The following is a 24994-nucleotide window of genomic DNA, read 5'->3' as shown; positions in this document are numbered from 1 at the left end:
TTTAAATCCTAAAACCTGATCATTCTAGTCTTTTCACCCACAAGCCAGTGAAGAAAATCAGTTTTCCCCACGTTGCATTTTAAAATATAACTTAATTGAGCTGTAATTTTATAGCATCATTTACCACGTTCATGATACCAATTACTTGGAACATTTTTTCTAGTTTTGAAATATGTGGTAGAATTTTCTATCTTTAATCAACTTTTCTCATTATGAGAATTGTTCCTGTGCTTTGTTTAGCCAAAGACTACTTTAGAAAAAGCTAGGTTGACTTCTTATTTTACTGTGTAGCAATTTCAAGCCTGGTTTATTTAGCTGTAGTCTATAAGATGCAAATTATAAAATGTGCCTTTTTTTAATACTTCTCGTTTGCTTCTCTCTCCATTTGTATTTTAGTTGATATGAAATCAGTGATGCGAGTATTATTCAAGTATTATTCAGTTTTACTAATGAAAATTTGGAGATGCCGTAATGACTTACAAATACATACACATAAGTGGAGTATCAAGACATCCAAACTGATATACAAAGGCTTCAACTATATGGACTAACTTGGGGACAGTAAGTTGTGAATTTGTGAAACTGTATCAGAAACAGAATATTTCCTCCAAAGTATATGGAACTGCAGCAAATACAAATATCAGAGTTGAGAGACCCAGCTTCTGGTCTGGACTGTGCCCTTAGTTGATTATTTGAGCTTGAGAAAGCCATTAAAGGTTTTGATAGTTATTCTCTGAAATTCAGACATTGAGTTCCACCAATGAGCTCACAGTTAATGTCTTTCAAATATATGTAGTAATTTAGATACTGAAATAGCTCAGAGTAACTTGTGACTGTTTTAATTGTTTTTATAACAAGCTAGAAACCACATCTATTTCTTCCAAAGCATATTAGAAATATCTTTTTATATGTACATGTTAATTGGCTTAAAAAGTAGTGTAGGAACAAACAAATCATCTTGAATGATTAGTAGATATTTAATATTTGGAAACCTGGAGAGAGTTGTTTGCTCATTTTTTAATGTCAGTTGTTCTTTTTATAATGCAACCTCAGCATTAGTTCTCAGGCAATGGCTAATGAGCATTCATCTTGACATTTCCCTTCTTAAAGGACATTTAAACAAACTTCCCAAGATCTACCCTATAGAAGATTATATTTTTATGTGTGGTTCAGAAGAGCGTATCAAAGACCAAATAGAAGAAAAAAATGTTAACAATTGAAGCTATCACAGGCAGGGTGTGGTGGCTCACGCCTGTAATCCCAGCACTTTGGGAGGCTGAGGCGGGTGGATCACAAGGTCAGGAGTTCGAGACCAGCTTGATCTATGTGGTGAAACCCTGTCTCTACTAAAAGTACAAAAATTAGCTGCGTGTGGTGGCATGTGCCTATAATCTCAGCTACTCAGGGGGCTGAGGCAGGAGAATTGCTTGAACCTGGGAGGTGAAGGTTGTAGTGAGCTGAGATCATGCCACTGCACTCCAGCCTGGGTGACAGAGAGAGACTCTGTCTCAAAAAAAAAAAAAAAAAAAAAAAAAAAAAAAAAGCTAGGACAAATTGGAGTGGTTTCCTAGAAAGACAAAGTGTTTTTTGTCCTAGAGGTCACACCTGGATTTTGCATCTGTTAAAATTTCATCTGCATGATGCCCTCCAAGGTTTTCATCTGCATGATGCCCTCCAAGGTATTGTTAAAGTCTGGAATTTGGACATTAAATCCATCCTCTGTACTCTGCATTTCCTTGTACAGTATCTTAAGGAGCATGAGGAAATCAAGATGTCCTTTACATATCCATGTCGAGATGTTGATCCTGAATGCTGCCGTCTCTTTGATTCAGAATTAGATGCTAGCATGTTTGATGCTCGCGTTATCTCTGCTTGTCCAATCTAGATGGAAGTTGTGGCATTGATTCTTGTTTTCCTAATAACATTAGAAGGTTTTTGAAGTCACACTTCAACTACCAAGTACTGTAGCAGGGTACTGACATTTCAGTGCGTTTTGATTTGTGTCATGGTTGTAGGAGAATACAGGTACTGATCAATAGAAACATTTATTGACTTAAGAATATAAATAAGTCAGCAGCATGATTTTTATAGAGAGACTTGACTTACGTATTGAAATTTGGGGTTTATTGAAAAATTAATTTATTGGCTGCTTATATGCTTTACAAGATAACTTACAATAGGTTTTCTTTAGTATATATACGATATAGTGTCCTTATTTCAGAAATATATGTGTTGCACAATGAAATTTACATTCCATCAATGTATCTTCCCTTTATGTGTAAAAATATTGAACAAAATTGAGTTCACTACTGGTCCTCTATATGCCATTTTTCTCTTAAGCTTAGATCATCACTGTTTAACGTTTCCTAATTTATGGTCTTCTCTTGCATTCAAGGCCAAAACAATAATCACCTTTTTATGGAATGTGGCTATTGCTACATTTAACAGGTCTTTGCAAGGGTCTCATTTGTGAAGTATGCCATATTGCGGCTTCATAATCTTTCTGGCTACAACAATGTAAAATTACCCTACACCCTCTCCTCCCAACCCAGGAAAAGGCTACAGCTGAAATAATTAAAATCCATACGGTTAATGATCTGTGCCTTCTGCAAGGTGGCGCATTACTGTCTCTAACGATGTTTAATAGCTCATAACGTTCAATACACTTAATCATTAGTTACTGACATTTCTAGCACTTTTGCATACTGAACATATCTCGATAGGGCAAAAATTACATTGGAAAAGACTCAATTATCTACCTTGGGAAAGAACACTGACCAAATGAGGACACACATTTGTCTTTGGAGCTGCTCTTGCCACTGAATTAGGGTTGTCACAGAGCCATGTGGCTATAGTGGGATTTTGTTGGGTGAGGAGACTTTGATTTGCTGGTGTCACATTGGGCTTTATTGGCCTCACAGCAACAATGGGACTGAGACCAGAGTCCCTGACTGGGATGTCAGGAGACAGGGATGCTGACCCCCACCAACCACCTGACCACGGCACTTGGGCTTCTGTGTCTTCATGTGTGAGATGAGAAAGGGGTGCTGAATGACGCCTGATGAGTTTTCATCCAGATCTGAAATTCACCAGTCTCAACATCACTTCAGAGGCAGTGGCCCCATCAGACTGCTGTCATTTTGCACCTAATTTATTGTTTTCTGAGAGTTTCTGGAAAAACCTAAAGAATGATAAAGAGACCATGGAGCCCACTACCCTTGGTAGAAAGACAAAGGGACAGGCAGCCTTCTTATTGTATAATATTTACATAGTTTTGGTATGGCTTGCATGATAGGGTTTTTTTTTTTTTTAAATAAACAGATAAGGCTTTCTTCTGAATACTGCTTATTTAAGCCAAATATTATCTTGTTTTTTGATAACAAGACCTGAATAGTACCAAGCACTGCTGTAACTGCTTGGTGCTTAAAGTGTCCACAGGAGGTAGCTTATTTTAATGCAGATTCTGCTTGAGAAAAGACAGGACTTCAGCATCCCAGAGCCTTAGAGAAAAATTCTGATTGTTGATTGTTGACCTTTTCCCCAATCACAGATTTCAGTCATAGCCACCCTGGGGTGAAATGCATGTATAGCTCTCTCATATTCTTGATAGTTTCCAAAAAAGTGTTAAGACTTTTTCCTTCTTGCTAGCAAAGGCCTATGTGGGCAAAACAGAGGAGAAGCAAAGGAGTTGCTCCTTTCACTAGAACTTTCCTTTAGCAAATGTTTTGGTTTCCTTGCTACTTCCTGAACTTAGAAATCCAACTAAAAGTTCAAACATGAAAAAGAAGAAAATATTTCAATTATTTTATTGTAGAGTGTATAGCATCTGGGATTTCATTTGCCTTTTCTCCCTGCTTCAGTATCAATTCAATATGGTTCAAAATGTAAAGTGCCAGGCAGGCGTTCCTTTCCTCCTCTCGACAGCATTCCTTGAGGGAATATACCTTGTCAACTGATGTAAGGTATTATGATTAAAGAAATTAATGTGCTACAATTATGATTTCAACACTGATTAAGCTTACAGGTCAAGAAAGGAGGGAAAACTCAAATGCATGCATGCACAGGGAGTCACAAATCATCCCTAACATGTGACAATAAGGAGTGGTGGAGGCTGGGAATAATTGGAGAAGTGTCAATGTTTAGGTCCTTGTTCCTTCCCTTCCTCCCTCCTACCCTCCCTTCCTCCATCCTTCCCTCTCTCCCTTCCTTTCTTCCTTCATCCCTCCCTCGCTCTCTCTGTATCTCTCTCCCTCTGTTTCTCTCTCCCTCCCTTTCTCCTTCCCTCCTTTTCTTCTTCCTCCCTCCCTCCCCCTCTCCCTTCCTTTCTTCCTTCATCCCTCCCTCCCTCCCTCTCTCCCTTCCTTTCTTCCTTCATCCCTGCCTCCCTCCCTCTGTTTCTCTCTCCCTCTGTTTCTCTCTCCCTCTGTTTCTCCCTCCCTCCCTTTCTCCTTCTCTCCCTCCCTCTCTCCCTCCCTCCCTTCCTTCCTTTCTTTCTCCCTTGCTTGCTTCCTTCCTTCCTATACTCTGTAAACTGAATAACATAATTTACTAGTCTTCAACTCCTAATACAGGTGCAGACAGACATATGTAAACAAATAATTTTCACAGAGTAAACAGGATGTTAAAATAAAGATATTTCTAAAGCACTGGTTTTAAGAGGATAGACCGCAGAGCCAGACAGATTTTGAATGCCTACTTCACCACTTACCATCTGTTTGACCTTGGGCAAATAATCTTAATAATCTTTCTTTTCTGTGTTCAGTTTCCTCAGATAGAAAGGGTGACAATGAGAACACTTCCTTCATCAGATTCTCTTCAGTAGTAAAAGAGTTGATACAGGTTAAGCTCTTTGAACAGAACTTGGCACATTGTGAGCTCTTAAAAAGAGAGCTATTATTATTATAGATGAAAGAGTTACATGCTAAAATATTAAATCCAGATAGATACAGGCTAATAAGATCCTAAAGTGGAAGGAATCTTGGACCACCCTGCTGCACCACCCCCTTGCTGCTGGAACCATCCCAGAAGAAGACATTCCTATGTTTGCAAATGTAGTTAGAGCAGAGGCCCTCAGCCACATCAACACCTGCTTACCTCATCTTTTCAACACATTATCCAACTCTGCATGATTCTTATCAAAGAACCACTCACTTATTTCTTCCAAGAAAAGGAGCCAAGGGGCATGATGTAATGCATCAAGATCTTCTGTGGTGACCTTGTAACTTCTGTGGTGTTGTCCACCTTGGCCATTCATTTAACATTTAAGTTTGTTTTGTCTCAGATGAAGATATTTTCCCACCTTGCTTTGAAAATGAGCTGACCAGACCTGTAAGTGGTTTTCAAGTATTACATTGCCTTACAGACTCCACAAAATAATCAAAATGATAAAATGTTCTGAAGTTGGACATTGTTGACTGAATTACCATTTTAAGATTCTGTTATGTATTTTCCTTCGCAGTCTCTGTAAGTGTGTGAGCTCAATCGGGATGCACAGTTTGAGTTGCAGAACTGGCTAAGGCTTTGGGAACCTGTGGTCAGTTTCCCTCACTAATGTTGCTTTCCTCTCTAAAAACATGTTTTAGTTTCTGCATTGCTCTACAAGATCCGTTTTTCAGAATCCTTTAAGATCTGTACTTCATGGAAAATACATGTGAAAAAGGTTGTTAGGCAGGTGTCGGTTATCATGAAAACGGAACAAAATGGTTAACGAGGATTGGAAATTTTTGCCCTTTTTCTCATTTTTTTTTTCTTTTTCTTTTTCATTTTTTTCTTTTCCTTTTTTTCTTTTTTTTTTTTGAGACAGAGTCTCACTCTGTCGCCTAGACTGCAGTGCAATAGTATGATCTCTGCTTACTGCAACCTACGCCTCCCAGACTCAAGCGATCCTCCTGTCTCAGCCTCCTGAGTAGCTGGGATTACAGGTGCCCACCACCACAACTGGCTAATTTTTGCATTTTTAGTAGAGATGGGGTTTCACCCTGTTGGCCAGACTGGTGTCAAACTCCTGACCTCAAATGATCTGCCCGCCTCAGCCTCTCGAAGTGCTGGGATTACAGGTGTGAGCCACAACACCCGGCCTTCTCTCATCTTTTCTAAGAATTCTGTAATACGGGGAGAAATATGAAAAACATGAACTATCAGTATATGTTGGATAATTTATGTAATTAGATAAAGGATAATTATGCATTTAGACAAAAGATGATATGCAGTTGTAGCTATTATGTGTGAAAACTGCTGGTTAAAAACATATGCATACAGAACTGTCTAGAAGCTAGCTCATCAGATGTTGTCCTTGGTTATTAAGATGTGAATGCTCTTTTGGCTTCTTTTAATTGTATTTTTTTAGTTCTCTTAAGGAGCACATATTTATTTTATAGCAAAAATGTTGACAATGTAATTTACCATGCAAGGTATAGGAAATACATTGAAATTCCTTTCCCTACGTGGCTTTTCATGTCTTAATCTGCTCTTATTCCGGCTGTTTCATTACATTTGCTCTGTGGTTTGCCTTTTTCTTCATTTTCATTCTCACACTAGTTCCAGTTTTCATCATTTGATTCCAGGGAGTAAGTCCAATGCTTGCCATTGCTGAAAGAGTGAAAAGAAAAGTTTTTTTGTTTGTTTTGTTTTGAGACGGAGCTTCACTTTTTTGAGACGAAGTCTCGCTCTGTCACCAGGCTGGAGTACAGTGGCACAATCTCTGCTCACTGCAACCTCCACCTTCCGGGTTCAAGTGATTCTCCTGCCTCAGCCTCCCAAGTAGCTGGGACTACAGGTGCACACCACCACGCCTAGCTAATTTTTGTATTTTTAGTAGAGACAGGATTTCACCATATTGGCCAGAATGGTCTCGATCTCTTGACCTTGTGATCCACCCGCCTCAGCCTCCCAAAGTGTTGGGATTACAGGCGTGAGCCACCGCGCCCAGCCAGAGTTTAACCCTCGTTTCCCAGGCTGAATGCAATGGTGAAATCTCGGCTCACTGCAACCTCTGCTTCCTGGGTTCAAGCAATTCTCCTGCCTCAGCCTCCCTAGTAGCTGGGACTACAGGCACCTGCCAGCACGCCTGGCTAATTTTTTGTATTTTTAGTAGAGACACAGTTTCACCATGTTGGCCAGGCTAGTCTTGAACTCCTGACCTCAAGTGATCCACCCACCTCGGCCTCCCAAAGTGCTGGGATTACAGGTGTGAGCCACTGCACCTTGTTTTGTTTTTTTGAGACAGGTCTCACTCAGTCATACAAGCTGGAGTGGTGCAATGATAGCTCACTGCAGCCTCAAACTCCTGGGCTTAAGCCATCCTCCTGCCTCAGCCTCTAGAGTAGCAGGGACTACCCTGGCAATTTGATTTTTAAATTTTTTTTGTAGAGATAGGGTCTCATTATGTTGACCAGGCTGGATAAAAAAGACGAGTTAAATCCTCTTCAGCCTCTAAGATCATCAACGATTCTGAGGTTTTCATTTTCTTCACCCAGCACTCTTTGAATCTTGCTTTTCACCACACATTTTCCCTTGCTTCTCACAGTTTTTCAGCAGTTCAGTTGTCAAGCATTTAGAGTGCTGACCTTACACGCAGGCCCCTCCTTCAAGGAAAGAGCCACAGGATATTTGTACCATTTTGGTTCATGACCTGATTCCTACCTGATTTTTTTTTTCCTAAAACTCTGCCTTCCACATGCCATACTTTTCTTTTTTCCTTTTATTATTTTTCTTTTTTTTTTTTTGAGATGGAATTTCACTCTTGTTGCCCATTTGGAGGGCAATGGCATGATCTTGGCTCACCGCAACGTTCACCTCCTGGGTTCAATTGATTCTCCTGCCTCAGCCTCCTGAGTAGCTGGGATTACAGGCATGTGCCACCATGCCCGGCTAATTTTGCATTTTTAGAAGAGATGGGATTTCTCCATGTTGGTCAGGCTGGTCTTGAACTCCCGACCTCAGGTGATCCACCCGCCTTTGCCTTCCAAAGTGCTGGGATTACAGGTGTGAGCCACCGCGCCCAGCCCATGCCATCCTTTTCTTGTGTTTATTATTACTGGCCTGCATCATTCCACATTTGAATTGATCTTACCTCAAGCTGATGCACAATTATGTATTCATCCCAGTGCTTTCAGGGTAGCCTAGGAACCAGAATAAGCACTGATTTAAAAGCAGAGCACCATTTTTTTTTGTATATATTCTATCTTCAAACAATAAGTACTTTTATTGAGCATATGTTGTCTTGCTTCTAAGGAAGAAACACAAAAAGTGAAATCAACCAAAATATACACTTTTAAACCTGTAACCAGATCACCAACTCTTCTTACTGCATTTTGGATGCTCGAAGTGGTCGTGATAGTAGTGGTATTAATGAATAATGATCACCCGTTATGGGTAAGGCCCCATGTTGGGTGCTTTGAATGCATCGTCTCTAATTTTAACTCTCATGGCAGTCTGTGAGGCAGCTGTCATTATTTTCCGTGTCATTTTACAGTTGACTGGACTGAAATACAAAGGTTGAATAAGCACTAGCTCACATATTTGGTAATAGTTGGGGTGGAGTCGAGATCTGAACCCAGGTCAATGTGACTTTGTTTATCCTTTTTCATCCATGAGTTAATATATGTAAAGCTTTTAGAACAATACTTATATAATAAGCCTTTATATAGAAGCACTACATACATGTTAAAATTGTTATTTTCCCTTGGTCCCTTATTTGGTAATGTTAATTTTTCTTCTTTTCAGCAGGTTGTAGTGGCTAGAGGACATCAAAGGCTTTACCGTAGAAATGTTGCTCTGAGTTAGGTCTATAATCAAGTACATGAGATTGAACAAGAATGTATATAAAAGAAGCAGGCAGATCTCTTGTACCCTCTCTTCACTGCTCCATTTCACTCTTACACATGCATACTATTTCTTAGCGAAATATTTCAATCTTATAGAAAAAGCACTTTTCTCTACATTCTTGGGAAAGTAGCTAATTTTATCCTGATAAACTTGCTTATCAGTTTGCTTCAGTAATCTTAAAGCTGCAGGGACTAAGACCTATTAAAATTATAGCTGATTTGAGGTTGCCTTTCCTTTGGAATCCTTATCAACGTGAAATCACTTGTATCTGCTTAAAATGAGCTTTTAGTTTAATTTGCGTTGAATGAAATCATCTTCTATTTATCTTAGAATAATCTCAGAATTTAGTGTGAGTTTTCCATCCAGAAAGGCAGATGGCATTTTCTAACGTGGGTCTCTCTCTCTCTCTTTCTCTCTCTCTGTCTGTCTCTTCCCTGTCTCCCTCTCATGGACATCTGCTGAGCCACTCTTGGCGTGCCTGCCGTGGGCCCCAGGTTGATTAGCTCCACCTAAGATCTCTGCACTGACATGTGTCACCCATCGGCTTTGAAGCAGTATTGCTGACCAGATGGTTGGCATCTGCATGAAGTGCCAGTACACTTCTGCCAGATGCCCGATGGTGCCGCTAAGACAGATGGAAGGAGTCATTCTGGGCCCTTCAAAGCCCCTCATTCTGGCAAGACCTGTCTTCTGGAATGATGTTGGTTCATTCCGAATGTTCAATCTCAACTTGAAAATATATTGGATTAGGCATGGTTCTTCAAGTAATGCACAAGCTCCACCTGCAGGGAAGGGGTGTGACTGCCCTCTCCTCCTGGGGATCTCTGTTCTGCCAATAGCCCTACCTGAGTGACCTACTTTTAGCCATGCTAGGGCTCATACCGATTTCACCTGCAGGAACTGGGATCAACCATGTAGCTACCTGGGTTCCTGTGCAGGATAAATCTCCCTTTCCCTTGAATAAGTGGATCTATTTCAACAGTAGCTGACTTACCTATTAATATCTTACACAAATTTGTCTAGCTCTACTTGTGGCACTTTTGTCAATAGTTTGTTGGATTTACCTTGGTGTATAATGTTCTTTCTACTTGCACTGTACAAAGTGGGGAAAAGGTGGCTTTCTTTCTCCCACCACACAGATATTTGCCAATGACTCTTTTTATTTGTGAGGAGGAGGGGCAAGAGGAGGAGATGTATGTAACCCTGTGGCAAGGGTAGGACACTTGGATTGAGCTCTAGGACCATACATCTTGAAAATTCATCATTGTGCCACTAGAGTAGTGAATTTTTAAGTTTCTCCCATGCTGTTGTTATATATCAAGCTATTTGTGTGTGCCTAGGCAAAAAGGCTAAGCTGGTTAGCAATATAAAATGCTTATTGTAGATGGTAGCCTCTTTAAAAAATCCAACAGTGCAATATATTTCCTTACACGCCCACATTCCCGAGTATAAAAAGTATCACTGTGAGCGTTTAAATAACTACCACACTAGCTGAGAGAATTACTTTATATTCTGATCGGCCTATAAAATGGTAAGAGGTGTTTTTTAATTTTTTTCTTATGACTTAGGACTAATTACAGGCTGCACAGACTTTCCATGCTATCATTGGCTTCATTTAAATGAGCTAGATTTTGCTTAGTAGGTGAGTAGTAATCATTACTACAATCATTACTAAAATTGAATAAATTGTTTGATCTTGAGTTAAAAAATCTCTCATATTAACTGTACTCTTCAAGTTTATTGAAGCTTTTATACCCCTGTGTACACTCTGCTATATGAAGCTCCATTTATGGTTTCTCACAGTTTTCACTCCCCAAAGTGGATATCCACCCACTGATTTGGTTATCAGTCTCAATCCTTGTTAATTATCTCTTTGTTTCCCACTCCTGGGTCCCTTGATGCAAATATATACCTGACTCTGGTACCGTGTCAGCCCTCATCGTCAGCTTGAACCTTTTGTCTGTCTTCACATCTAATCAGCCCTTAGATCGGTTGGTTGTGTCACACAGATGCATTTTATACTCCCTTCCTCTCCCATCTCCTTGGTCCAGGCTCTCACCACTGCTCTCTCAGACTAAAACTGCATTTACCCTCTTAACTGACTTCTCTGTCCTGGTCTTTTTCCCCTCCAGTTTATTTTATGTAATATGACTAAAATAATCTTCCAAAAATAAAAATCTATTATTGTAACTTCCCACCCTGCTGAGGGTAAAATCCAAACCTCTTACATGGTGTTCTAGGCATTACTGCCTCTCTCCAGTCCCCTTCCTCATGAGTTCTTCCAGAGAACTGCAGGTCTCTGTACTCAGCATAGGGCTCCAGGCTTCAGAGCCCACAAAGTGTTCATGCTGCCTGAGATCCCCTCCCCACCTTTGTTTTCCTGGTGAACACCTCTTTATTTTTTGCATCCCATTAAAATGGACAGCTTCCCCCCAGTCTCACAATAAATGAGCAAATACCTCTCCCCTCTGTGTTGCCTACATTCTTAATCTTGTCTCTTATGGCACTTAATTACTGTATTCTGATTATGTGTTGACATACCTGTTTACTCATGAGACTTTGAACTCCTTGTGCCTGGATGTTCTTAGTCAACTTTGTAATGGCAGAGCCTAGTACAGAATCTGACACAAGTGTGTGTTTAGTAAACATTTGTTTAATTGGTTTAGTTCCCTTCTAAATGTTCTCTATATTGGCAAATTGGTTACCAAGAGGATTAGAAGATTGGATCTTGGGTGCCTCTATGATGTGTTCTTGTCTGATTAGCTCAATTAAGAGTGCAGTGTTAATGAGGCCAAGGTCTTAACTTTCAATTCCACGTGGAACAATTTGTACCTCAACTGTCAGTAACTTCAATGAGTTGCATGGTAAGTTGCCTGGTATCATTGGTTCCAAGGCAAATGCAGAGAGAGGATGATTAAGCTCAAGGCAAATTCATCTCAACTATTAGACAAATGGAATTAAATATACTCCTTATTGATGTGAAAAGCATGACTTCATACTTCAGTGTGAAATGAGCACCTTGTGTGGTCCACAGCACTTGTCCATATGCACTGATGTACTTGACTTAAAGGGCTCTTTGCTGCAATAGAGGTGGCAGAAATACCACCTGGTCATCAGAGTTTTGCAATAAAAACAGTAATTGTCCATTCACAGATCTTTAGGATGGCCAGTCTCTAAGCCTCTTGTCTACCCACCTGCCTCTCCGTGTCTGTCTTCCAGGTGAGACGATGCGGATCGCCTCCTCCGAGTTTGCTGATGACCCTTGCTCGTCGGTAAAGCGCGGCACCATGGTGCGGGCGGCAAGGGCTTTGCTCTCCGCGGTGACACGCTTACTCATCCTGGCGGACATGGCAGATGTCATGAGACTTTTATCCCATCTGAAAATTGTACGTATGTAGAACTTATCAAAACTTTCTTTATGTGAGTGGCAATCTTGACCGTGTGTATTACAGCTCTGGCCTCTACTCTAGATGTTTCATTGCTCACCAGATCAGTTCATTACCTACCCATGTGGTGCCCACCTCCAATTTTTTCTAATAATAAAATTATATTCAATAATATAGTCAAAGAGTTTTGTAAGACTCACTTGAATTATTATTTTTTTTCCTAAAAACTGAGAGTTTAGATTTCTCCTTACTTCCTGGAATGTGTAACAGTACATTCTTTTAGTCTACAGAGCCTGGACAGGGTGGACCTGCCTTTGTTCTATCTCAAGATTCGGAGCAATCTTGGTCCATGTGATAATTCAGGTTGGGGTCAGCTCTGCTGAGCAGCTGACCGCCTATGCCCACCTTAGTGTGGATTACATGTTGAATATATTTTGCTATCTACTCTAGCCTTGCTCTCCTGTAGATATATGGATTTTGAACCATATATTGGCAATAAAAAGGGGCCCCATCCACAATTCCCGTGGCTAAAGTCAATGTTGTTTCACCAAGCTTGGCATCTAACATACCTGGATTGGTTCTCTGGGTGGACACATACTTGTCCCCCTAACCCATAGAACACCATTCTATGTGCGTTGCTTTTCATGTTTTCTTTTAATTCTTTTGTTTCCTAATAGAGGTGAAGCCCTGCTCTCATCACAAACTTTAATAGAATAGTGATTAGGGCTACCTCCCCAGTCCTTGACTACCGGTCGTTTTTCTGTTTTTCTACTTGCTGATTGGTATCTAGTTGCAACAAGGATGGTTCAACCCTTTAACAAAGATGATGTAACTTAGCTGCTTGGGAATATGGCCTCTGCTTAGAGAATCCCTACTCCATACCCTCAGTGAAATATGATTCCTGAACAATTGGCACCAACTCTGGACTGATCTCAGGGTACTTGGATGATGAGATGCAAACCACATTTTCCTTTTTGGAGAACCAACCAATTGCTCGCTTGGTTACCCCTGCTGTCCTGGGCATTCCTGGATTATCATGTTTCCTATCAGCCAATCTTCCTGTCTTATTTTCTTTATCAGTGAAAGCAGGTTATGAGGAGGGACCAGGGCAGATAGGAAATGAATAACGAGAGCCTGCTCTCACCTCACCATTGAGCTCAGATTTGTTCAGTAGGAAGAATCATCAAGAAATTACTTAAATCATAACTATTCTCTGTCAAAAAACCTTGGGCAGGATCTTTTACCCAAGGTGGCCCCAATAAAGTAGCCAAGATTTCCAAGTTATGTATAAATTCTGGAAAAATATGAAAGGCCTCAAATTCCATCACCTGCAGCCTGAGCTCCGAGGTCATAAACATAAAGGTAGTGTATCTGTTTATGGCTTCTATACAGGTCCCTGAGCAGCAAGGGACACCAAGAAACTCCTTGGAAGTTTTTTGTTTATTTATGTATTTTTTCCTCTCCTCCTTAGGAATTTTTCAGGGAATGGGTTCTGAAAGGCCAGGAAAGGCTCTTGAAATTGGATAAGCTGAGCAATTTGAGGAGAGACTTTACCTGTTTCAGAGGCTGGTGAAGGGCAATACAGTACTATAATTAACCATTTAGCTGCTGGAGTCAGACTAACTGGGTTTAATCTTGGTTTGGTATCTACTTGCCATCTGTCTGGTAACCTACCAGATAAATCTCAGATATCTCATCTGTTAAAGTGGGGCTAATGGCAGTGGAGCCCTCAGGGTGGTGGGGAGGTTTGAATGGGGACGATTCCTGTGGAGCACTTATCCCAGAGAATGGCACAAAGTGAGTGTCCTGTCAGTGGCAGCTGAATAGGGAGTGTAAGATCACTGGAACCACTTGTAGGCTGCCACACTGGCTGCCACTCCTCCAGTCTGTCTCTGTTATATCCATCTTTTCAGTTACACAAAACTTCCTTCTCAAGCATGTTGGAAGAAAGGTTTTGTTATCTTTCCCTTACAGCCTAGTTAGTCTCCGAAGGCGATATTTTTAGATAAGTCTTTCCACAGAAGGACAATCTTCCTTTACCCCAGCAAGGAAATAATACGACTGAACCTAACAAAATTAACCTTACATCTCATATGTCATTGTTTGCTGTGCTGTGGAAGGCCCTGTCAGCAACTGTCAGGGAATGATAATGGGCTGAATATCCTTGCTGAACTGCCTACACTCCACACTCGAGAAGTGTGATAAATCCAGGGCGATGATGCCATGTGTGGTACCAGTTGCCTCCTGCAGTCCTGCCTCTCATCCCACCTGTTTTGACCAGTGCTGTTGGCTCATCAGATCACAGAAGCCTGCTGTAATGGGGAGTCAATTGCAATCTCTTCTCCACACAGCCGAGTAAGGGAAGTTTTTTTTTTTTTTTTTTTAAACGATTTAGCACAAAATCATGGAAAGGTCAACCTGGCAATATGAAGTAGTCCTGTCAGACTGTCAGTAGTAAAATTAAAAATGATTGTAGACTAAATAACACATTTGTTCTACTTAGAGTGCAGCGTCTGTAGCAAACAGCTGTGGTGGAATGTTGCTATCTTGTGGAGCAAGTGAGGAACTACAGTTTCTGGTGCCGTCTGGTGTTTTCTCTCATGAGCTATTGCCCCTACCCCCTAAAAAAGACAATATGTCAATAATTCATTGCAAACAAACATAGCACATAGTTCTACTCAATAGTGTATCAGTTCTTTTGCGCAGAAGCATATCTTCTCAGGACTGATAAAGTAATGTATTGTCTGCAAGCTTCTATTTATTTGTTTTTCTGTAACTCCTGAAGAACATGTCAAATAGCTTTACATATTTTGATGAAGCAAGTTAGAAAATATTTACACCTTTCTCAAGGATTTTTTTAAATAAACAATGAGTTTCTTTACCACCTGGATGATAACACATAGATGAGAAAGAAAAGAGTGACAGTTGCTTTCTAAGAAGAGTAAAGTAGTGACTCTGGTTTTCTAGTTGGGTTCAGATTGAGTAATACCCTGTAGTGAGACTACAGCCTCCTGCTGTGTTAACTGCTACATATCTCTTTTACCTTTAAGTGTTACACATAGTATTCTACTTTTTATCTTTCAGGCCATATGTCAAAATTTTATTTGTGTTCTTTCCAGGTGTTAATTTTTCTCATCTCTGAGTAACTCAGAGGAACATGGAGAGAATTACCTTTTTCCGCAGCAACTTATATTCATGTTTTTTCATCAGCAGTTCGCCAGGTTGATGAAGAATAGTCACTTCAGTAATCATGGGCAAATGTCGTTCAGCCTCTAAAAAGGAGTAAAGGATTAGGAGCCCTGCTGAGGTCGTGTGGTTTGGTAGTGTGCAGGTCTTTGCATTTTGCTACTTGATAATTATGTTTAGGAACTTAAATTTATATGGCAACTGAGAAGTTCTTCTCAGGTAACACATAGATATCTTAGTTGCTCAAGTTATGCTACTTGTTCTATCATGCAAGTATTTGTGGTACTTTAATATTGAGTTCTCTTTGAGTATATATTAAAGATTCACATGACTGCAAAAGGTTTTTGCTGCTGCTGTTATTTTAAATTCAGGAGGATAGTGATAGAACAGTGGGTGACTTAGAGTTCTAGTGCCCAGTTAGCACCCAAGTGAGAATTTAATGTTCCTGAGTAAAGCTAAAGTAATCATTTACATTTCAGACACCATTTAAAAATACTGAATTATAGTCAATTTTATTGTTGAAGTTGCTGACAAATGATTTCCTAGCCAGATACCTGGAATATCCTGCAATCAGTTCACATTGTCAGTGTGTTAAGTTGATATGTGGCATCCGGAATTTTAAAGGAATCCTGTATGTCAATCAATGATCATGAAGAGGGACATTTATATTCCCTAGGCTCTGAACTAATGTAATCAGATTATATTGTCAATTATTAGCATGAGCGATAGCAGGACACATAAACTCATCTAGATGTGTATGTCAGAGAAAACAACCACCTTTCTATCCTCAGGCTCGATCCTGGGATAGTAATGTTCTTGATTATTTGATAATTTCTCTCTAGAAAATGGAATAGCAAGATACAAAATAGCAACCCTTAGTCAGCTTCTCCAGAAGTCAAGTTTCCTTAGTGGCTACCAAGGGCCAAATATAGTGCTGCTGTTCTAATGTGGGGGTGGGGGGCATTGATGAGACATGATGATCTTAACATTAACTGTGACTTTGTGAGTTTAGCATCAAACAGCCTCATGCAGCCTCAGTAGTGTATTATTTCTCAAGTCTACTGTTTAGTCCTGAAGTTCTAATGTGGCTCTTGTGTTTGAAAAACAACAGTCAATTGGTATCATAAAATAGCCTTGTCTCTCATTATAACTGCAGAAAATATGGCCCAGGTTTTTAGCATATCTTTTCTGTCATAGCTATCATGGTATTACCTTCATGCAGCTGCATTGTTCATGATTTATTTATTTATTCAGTTATACACTTAAGAACTATTTATTAGGTGCTGACCATATGCAAAACACTGTGCCAAGATGTATTACTTTAAGGATGAATAAGACTAGGCTCCTGCCTTCAAAACCTTACAGGCTACTGGGGAGACATTAGGACATTAGCATAGAGTGCAATGCATGTTAGGAAAGGGTGCATATTGCTGTAGTCTCACCCAGATGGAAAATATAATTATGATGTTTCCTTTCATAAATAACAGAAAACCTAATTCTACCTAGTTTTTTTAAAAGGGAATATTTTGGCTCACCAAATTAAAAGTCCAGAGGTAATAGCTTCAGGCAAGGCTTGATCAAGGTGCAAAAGCATGACAAAACCAGGTTTTTCTTTCTTTCTCCTCCTTACTGAGGACTCTGTTCTCTGTAGCCCCTGATAGGAGGCCTCATAGTCTCAAAGTGCTTGCCAACCGTTTTGAAGGTTGCATGATCCTAGACTGAAGATAGCACAAAAAAGGAAATTCTCTTTCCTGGTAGCTCAAACAAACAAACAAAAAAAGTTCTACAATCTTATTAGGCACAATTGGCCTCTCAGTCATGTGCATATCTCTGAGTTAATTATTTAGATGGATAACAGAATATGCTAATTTCTTAGTTAACATGGTCAGGACTCCTGCTCTTTGCTCACCCCAGGCTAGAAATGGGATCAGTTTAACCATATTGTATGGCTGCACAATTTAGGACAATAAGAGAAAGGATGATGTGTTTGGGAGAGGGAGGTCTCAAGATTGGGTCTCATTCAACTAAATGAGGTTTGCCTCTCCTCGAACCTATCGCTGGGCCTAGATTCAATAAGTCAGAGTCTCAAGTCCAAGCTGGGGGCTGAAAGTTGGGGATAAGTGGAAAGAGTTGGCCCCATCAAAGAGCTGAGGGACGAATCATTCTGTCCAATGATGAGAACACAACCACTCAGTCATTTAAACAGGGAACATTTAAATAATTCTGAACTCTAATAGCAGTTTGGAATAACAAGGGATTAGCTCATAAGAAATGACAAGAACTCTTAAGGAATATGGGAATGGCAGATATGAGGAGAAGCTGCTACCCCTGGGGCTGGCATAGGGCACTCTAGGGAGGACCCCACCCTACCAGGCCTGAGATCCAGATGTTGTTGGAGGGTGTGGCCTTGGGTCACTTGGTGACAAAGGAGTCACTAAGGTGCCACACAATATAATGGAGCTTGCTTGAAATCTGCCCTTTGGATTGTTGAGGAAAGCTGTTCATGGAGGGGTGTCTCACTGGAGGCATTCTGCTACAGAATTGCACAGCGGGGCATACTGAGGGAAGCTGCTGGCCACCTGGTGCTGGAGAAGCTTCCCCTGCTACAGGAGCCTGTTGAAGGAGCACACCAGAACCAGGAACCAAACCTTTTCCTCTGGCAGCGTCTATGCAGCACCCTCTACTGACAAAGCTTAACATCAGGCCAACTGGGAAAGGAGTAATATTTCAGGGGCCCATCCATATTTTCATAGTGTTAGCAGAAAAGGTGAATTTGGATTTGATAGCCTATGCGGGAAAAGAGCATGTTACTGAAGGAAAATAGGGTTCTATTACCATAAGAAGGGAGATGATAGATTCAGGTCAGGCAACAGATTTTAACTACAGAAAGAGCTTTATGAACCAAGGAAAGAACAAAGGCACGAGATTAAGAGTGGAGTCTTGGAGTGTTTGAAACACCAGTGATTCTATTGTTGGAGCATAGTGGGCAAGGTGGGGAGAGGCAATAACAAAGTTGAACAGAGAGATCCAGGTTATGGACGGTCTTGGATAACATGATAATTAGTTTGCACTCTATATATAGGTTATGGGGAGCCACTGAGTAGTACTAATAATTTGATTCAGATTAGTGATTTAGAAAAATAATTTTGGTAGCAGCGTGGAGAAGGAATTAGAAGAGGAACACATAAAGAGACTGTTGAAATTATCTAGGCCAATGAATGAATGAAAAGCTGGCTAAGACAATGGCAGTGTTTATTGTGAAAAAGAGGTAGATTTTACAGATATTCAGGATATAGAGGCACAGTGAATAGAACTTGGAGACCAATCATATGGGGCAAGGCTTTAGAAACTCACCCTTTCTGAAAAATCAATGCAGCATAGCTCAGAAATTGAGTATGGGCTCTGGAGCAAACTACCTGGGCTGAAATCCAGGCTCCTACACTTACTTGCCGTGAGACTTCTGACAGGTTATACAACTCCTCTGCTCTGATTTCAGTCTCTACTGGATAAGCATAGGGAATAAGAAAAGCATCAAATTCAAAGAACTGTTTTTTGGGACTAAATAAGATAGATGTAAGTCATTTAGAACACTATCTTGTATAAGAACTCAATGACACTGGTGTCATTTTTTTTGCACAAACTGAAAATAACTTTGGAAATACATAATAAACTAAATTGTTGTGCTTTGTATAACACACTTATGCACACATTTGTATAACACACATTGATGCACTTTAAGCATCAGTGACACTAGCATGTAATCATTCTTTGCTTCCGATGAAATCGTTTTTTTCTTCCCTTGTTGACAAGGAAAGACACAATTTAATCAAGAAGACCAACTTAACTTTATGGGGCAGAAATATAAAGTATGATAATGCTGAGACACCAATGGCCATACCAGAGTATCTGATTAAATAAGTATAATAGTTAGATGGCGGGTCTTACATGCATTCATTCTTTCATGCATTTGGCCAACTCCTATTTCCAAGATAGTTATTTTTAAATTTCACTGTAAAAGTAGACTCTAACAAGAGATTTACATATGATACATTAAATAGTTTTGCCAGTGTCACTTAAAATCCAGTCAACTTAGGTAACAATAGTAAACCCTGGAATGGGGTCAGTCTGTTCAAACAGAAATGATAATCATAACAGCAACGATTTCTAGTAATGGTATAGCCAGCAATTTTCTACGGGGAACCAGAACACACAGTGCAGGCAGGGATGTATCAGACTCCTCAATTCCACACTATCCCATCCCCAGATGCCGACCTTATGGTAGACTCTGCATAAATATTTAATGAATAAATGAATTATAGGGCTGCTTTATTTATTTATTTGTTTATTTATTTTGAGACGGAGTCTGGCACTGTCGCCCAGGCTGGAGTGCAGTGGCGCGATCTCGGCTCACTGCAAGCTCCGCCTCCCGGGTTCATGCCATTCTGGTGCCTCAGCCTCCTGAGTAGCTGGGACTATAGGCACCCACCACCACGCCTGGCTAATTTTTTGTATTTTTAGTAGAGACTGAGTTTCACTGTGTTAGCCAGGATGGTCTCGAAATCCTGACCTCGTGATCCGCCCGCCTCGGCCTCCCGAAGTGCTGGGATTACAGGCGTGAGCCACCGCGGCCAGCCTGCTTTTTTATATTGAAGTAAGTAAGTACAGTTTCAACCAGGAAAATTAGACACTGATTTAATGACTATCTCAAACAATATGACACAGTTCTAGACTAAATAATAGGAGTAGACAGGCTTGCTTTAGGAATGGTGGTACAGGCTATTTTGAATAGGCCTGTGAAAAGGCCAAGATTTTAAGAGTTGTAAGTGACAAGTTCTGAAAATAATTTCTTAACCCACTAAATTGGGAATAAATTTTAGTGTCTTCTCTAGAAGTGTCAGTCTTTTCAGCTTTATCTATGCACTGGTTATAAATATTAAGGACAAAAATACGTGGTTTAGCAAAGAGTTCTGGCTTTGGTGTTTATAAGCCCAGCCTGGTCAGTGGGAGAAGAATGCCTGGCTGTAATGTCCAAGATCATGAGGGCATTTTTAATGGGAAAGGGTATGACAGCTGCCTCTGAGGGATCCCTTTATGTCAGCTCATTAGAAATCATTTCCCAATCCAGGACATAAGTGTCTTCCAAACCTCCCCCTTATCAAAGGGCTCAGCCGTTGACACCAATGTCCTTCTTAGAGCCATCACTAGGCAGCCCACTGCCTGTATTCTCTCTGCAGCTTTCTTTCTAGTTCTGCCAGAGCCCCTGTCATCCGCAGACTTTCCAAGAGTAACATAAAAACCTTTATCTTCAAAATTATTAAGGCATTTTTCCCCCATGCAGCAAGTTGGTGTCTCTATTTAATGAGCCCCTAATTCTTGCCATACATTTTGCTAAGCAAATGTATGATTTTGCTAATATGTATGATTTGATATTTTGCATTTCTTATCTCCTTTAATTCCCACAAAATCTGTGCATAGTGTGTAGACATTATTATCCTCATTTTATTAATGAAGATGTGAGGATTGGAGAAGTTAAGTAGCTTGCCCTGGATCACAGAGCTTGCCAATGACATCGTTGGGGTTCAAATCCAGACCAATCTGACCTCATAGCCCTCCTCACACAGTTGTACTTAACATTCTTCATGGTGGGGCCCAGACAGGTGTATCTTGGTTAAAGTGTCCCAGGGTTTTCTTCTGTATCTTCTGCTCTTTGTTCAACTCGCAGTCCTGAACTCCTCCATGAACAGTAAATGTTTGAGAGCAAGGTATTTGTTTGGGCCATAGGTGTCAATTTCCCTTCTCTAGCTGCCCAGAAAGGACAAAATATCCTTGACTGTTCAAAATCCTTGACTGTTCAAAAATACTTAATTTTTATATTAATTTTGAAATGTCAGTATTGTCTGTTCACTAAACTTATTTTTTCTTCTTTTTCTATGTCCCTTCAATATTCTATCTATCTATCTGTCTATCTATCAATCATCCATCAATCATCTATCTAATCTATCTGTCTGTCTATCTATCCTATCCATCCATCCATCTCCATCTCTTATCTATCTACTAGCAGTGTGTGCCCATAATCCAGACTTTAGTTCCATTTCCTTTATTTCTGTGGGACCTTGGACAGATTCTGCCCCGTGATTCTTTATGAGAACTTTTAGACTTCTTAGATCCTTCTGGATTCAAGCTCTGCATGTAACTAAGTTTACCTTTACACGGAAAGACCCCATTCTTGGTGTTTCTTTGGAAAAATATTTTATTGAATTATAAGAAATTAAAACTGGCATCTAGATTCTTCAGAGAAAACCACTGAGAGAATAAGTTATGTGTAACACCGTAAAATAAATATTCCAGATTGGTCTGATTAACAGCCGATGAGAAGCCCGTTTTATATATATTAGAAAACAAATCCAGAATTTAGCTCCCTCTGAGATAATTATTTTGCTCTTCCCTGGAACCAGTTTTTATGTCCCAAGAAGAGATTTACATCTCAAATAAGCAGCAGGAACAAATTAGCTGCCAAGAACTGTCCTTTCAAAAATGCTGTTGATAGCCAAGTTAAGATGATTATAAATCTATTAGAATGTACAACACCATTGATTTTAGTGTTTTAAAGATCTGAGGTACGAGATTCTCTTTAAACTATAACAATGTTTTAAAAGTGCCTTTCCATACCATAAAATGTAATTTGACTTGGGTGCCTAAAAAACCTAACACATGACAGTTCCTTTTTCAACTGTACTTGCTTTTTCACATGAGCACTATTAGAGCCTAGATAGGAATTGGGAATGACTAACATTGAGGATTTACATCATTGTTTCATATTTTTATAATTAGGAAAAAAAAGAAGATGCATGCTTTCCATAGAAGATGAGAATGGAAACTTAAATTTCCCAATCCAGGACATAAACGTTATGTGGCATCTAGATTAACCTCCCCCCAACCGCTGCCACCAATATCATTCCAAATAACTTCCTTTGCTTGCTATAACTCTTTCCTTACTAAAATGAGTTAGCCTATTTGGTAAATTGAATGGTATTACATATCTCTGGGACAAAAGGCTTGATGATATTCATTATTACTGGTTTAGATACGTATTCTCTTCCTTTGCTCAGTGCACTTGATAAGGAAGTGAAATTAGCCACCTTTGTGATTGTGTCAAGCCTCAATTAAGTTCAGATCTGAGTTAATATAATCTATGGTTATTTTCAGCCATTGTAGTTATCATTTGTGTTTCCGAATTGTCAAACAATGCACTGTCTATATAATGCCCTTTAATTTGCCCAAAATTACAAGAGCCGATCTGAATTCTGCCCAAGTATTTCTTGCATTTCTCATTACTCTTTCTTTCAAAGCTGCCTTCTCGCTCCATTCCTCTCTCAGGAAATGGAACAAGTCGGGGGCCTCTGTCAGACTCCCTTCATGTTTAAGAACAGTTGATTTTCCAAAAACATGTCTGTCTTGTGCATTATTCACTCAGGACTGTGTTCTTGGCTATTTCCATTGATGAAATTATTTCTATAAAGACACTACCTGACTGACAGGGACTTAGCGGACTCCTTCACCACAATATCTTAATTTTAGTTTAATGGTGTCCACAGATGGTATAACTTAAAGGTTTACCAATTGTGGAAATTTTCACACCATGTTGAAGTTAAGATCATTGTGGAGGGGAGAATAATACTTTTCAAAACTTAAATTATTTATATAGGAATTTTGATGAAATTCACAATTCAGGTCCGATGCTACTATGGAAAAGTTCACTGAGACAGTTTGCAGTGATTTGGAAGCATGGCACATTGGTAGGATGGTGTGCTTGCCATCATCCTCTCCACCCCCATTCCACTCCAGTTGATACCACCTTCAAATAGCAACAAAACTTCAAATTCACTTGCTTTCAAGGAATCAATATTTCCTCTTTCCATTGGATGGAGAGGTATAAACTCAGCCTAAAATTATAATCCCTTTAGTCCCGGTGCCAGAGATGTTGTCAACATTGGTTGCAGATTCATGCTGTCCTAAATTTTTAGCAGCTCAGGAATTTCTCCAGTCTTTTGTTTGTAAACCATTTTCTCTTCTGAAGGCTTCTAGAATTTTTTCTTAACTTCAATATTTTTTCTCAAATATATTTTCCTTAGTGTTTCTACTTAAAGGTCGATATCTTTCCAAATCATACTTTAATAAAATATAATAAACACAGGATTTTATATGCACCAGGAGTTCAGCAATTGCCTTTTATATACAAAATATTTTTAAGTCTTGAATAACTATTTAATCTGACTACACATGATTGTTAGAGGAACTCTTCTCCTATTTTTTCATTTACATGTTAACACATACTAGTGTTTTAGAGTTTTTGGGTACAAATTCCATTTCTAACATGTTGAATAATATTTAAATACTATCCACTAATAAATATGTTGTTTTTCACCACTGCAGGTGGAAGAGGCCCTGGAAGCTGTCAAAAATGCTACAAATGAGCAAGACCTTGCAAACCGTTTTAAAGAGTTTGGGAAAGAGATGGTGAAACTTAACTATGTAGCAGCAAGAAGACAACAGGTGGGAAAGATTTTAGAAATGCTAGGGGAGAAAATGGGTGAGTTTAAATAACCCTGTAGCTTTGTAGGCCTGAACAATGGATCAACTGCATCTGCTTGCTATCAAATGCCCTAAGAACCTGTGATGACAAAGGTTGCTTCCTGCAGGGGCCAGTTGTGATGCCATGGTGGGCTCTGGACAACTCTCTGGCCCCCACCTATAAGCAGGCCACAGATTACTTGCTTCACTGGTGGACCCACCCTGCTAGCCCTACCACACTCTAATCTTCTATCCACTGTAGGAACACAGCTCTGATGTCAAATAAAAAATATTAAACTGTGGGGTAGTGCTGTGGTCAGTCTCTGGATGTCACCCTTTGCCCTCACTTTTTGTCTCCTAGTCTTGTGAACACCACCACACATATGCACTCCCAGGATATGTAGTATGTGGGGTGAAATTTTTCTGAAAGAGAAGAAGAAAACATGAACAAAATGAGAGGAAATGCAGGGGTGGGGGAATGGAGAAAGGGAGAGAGAACAGGGGGAAAAGGGGAGGGGAGTGGGGAAGGGGAGGAAGGGAGAAAGGGGTGAGAAGAGCGCAGGTGAGCGTGAGTCACTCTCATGATGCTGTGTGACCTGGGATCTCCTCAGCCTCAGTATTAGTTTGTTCTCATGCTGTTATAAAGAATTGCCCTGAGACTGGGTAATTTCTAAAGAAAGGAGATTTAATTGACACACAGTTCCACATGGCTGGGGAGGCCTCAGGAAACTTACAATCATGGCGGAAGGGGAAGTAGGCGCCTTCTTCACAAGGTGGCAGGAGAGAGTGAGCAAGAGCAGGGAAAACTGCCTTATAAAACCATCAGACCCCCGTGGGAACTCACTCACTATCACGAGAACAGCGTGGAGGAACCACCCCTATGATCCAGTCACCTCCCTTCCTCGACACATGGGGATTATAGGTCCCTCCCTCCACATGTGGGGGTTACAATTCAAGATGAGATTTGGGTGGGGACACAGAGCCAAACCATATCAGCCTCCTTTTTGTCTAGGGATTTCTCAGTT

The 24994-nt window shown here is 40.1% G+C and overlaps 1 protein-coding gene across 7 annotated transcripts in view; it reads left to right on the top strand.

Annotated features, from left to right (window-relative positions):
* Positions 1-24994, top strand: part of CTNNA2 (catenin alpha 2) — a 1198185-nt gene that overhangs the window by 392557 nt on the left and 780634 nt on the right. For all 7 annotated transcript variants that reach the window (XM_055378924.2, XM_019021073.4, XM_019021071.4 and 4 more), the window contains 2 exons: positions 12046-12212; positions 23832-23951. In XM_055378924.2, the coding sequence (XP_055234899.1) occupies positions 12046-12212; positions 23832-23951 (287 nt within the window). The remainder of the gene's footprint in view (positions 1-12045; positions 12213-23831; positions 23952-24994) is intronic.

This window comes from Gorilla gorilla, chromosome 12 (genome assembly GCF_029281585.2).
Source record: "Gorilla gorilla gorilla isolate KB3781 chromosome 12, NHGRI_mGorGor1-v2.1_pri, whole genome shotgun sequence".
In the NCBI taxonomy this organism is placed as follows: Eukaryota; Metazoa; Chordata; class Mammalia; order Primates; family Hominidae; genus Gorilla; species Gorilla gorilla.
Note: the sequence above shows the minus strand (reverse complement) of the source record. Positions and strands in the feature narration are given on the sequence as shown.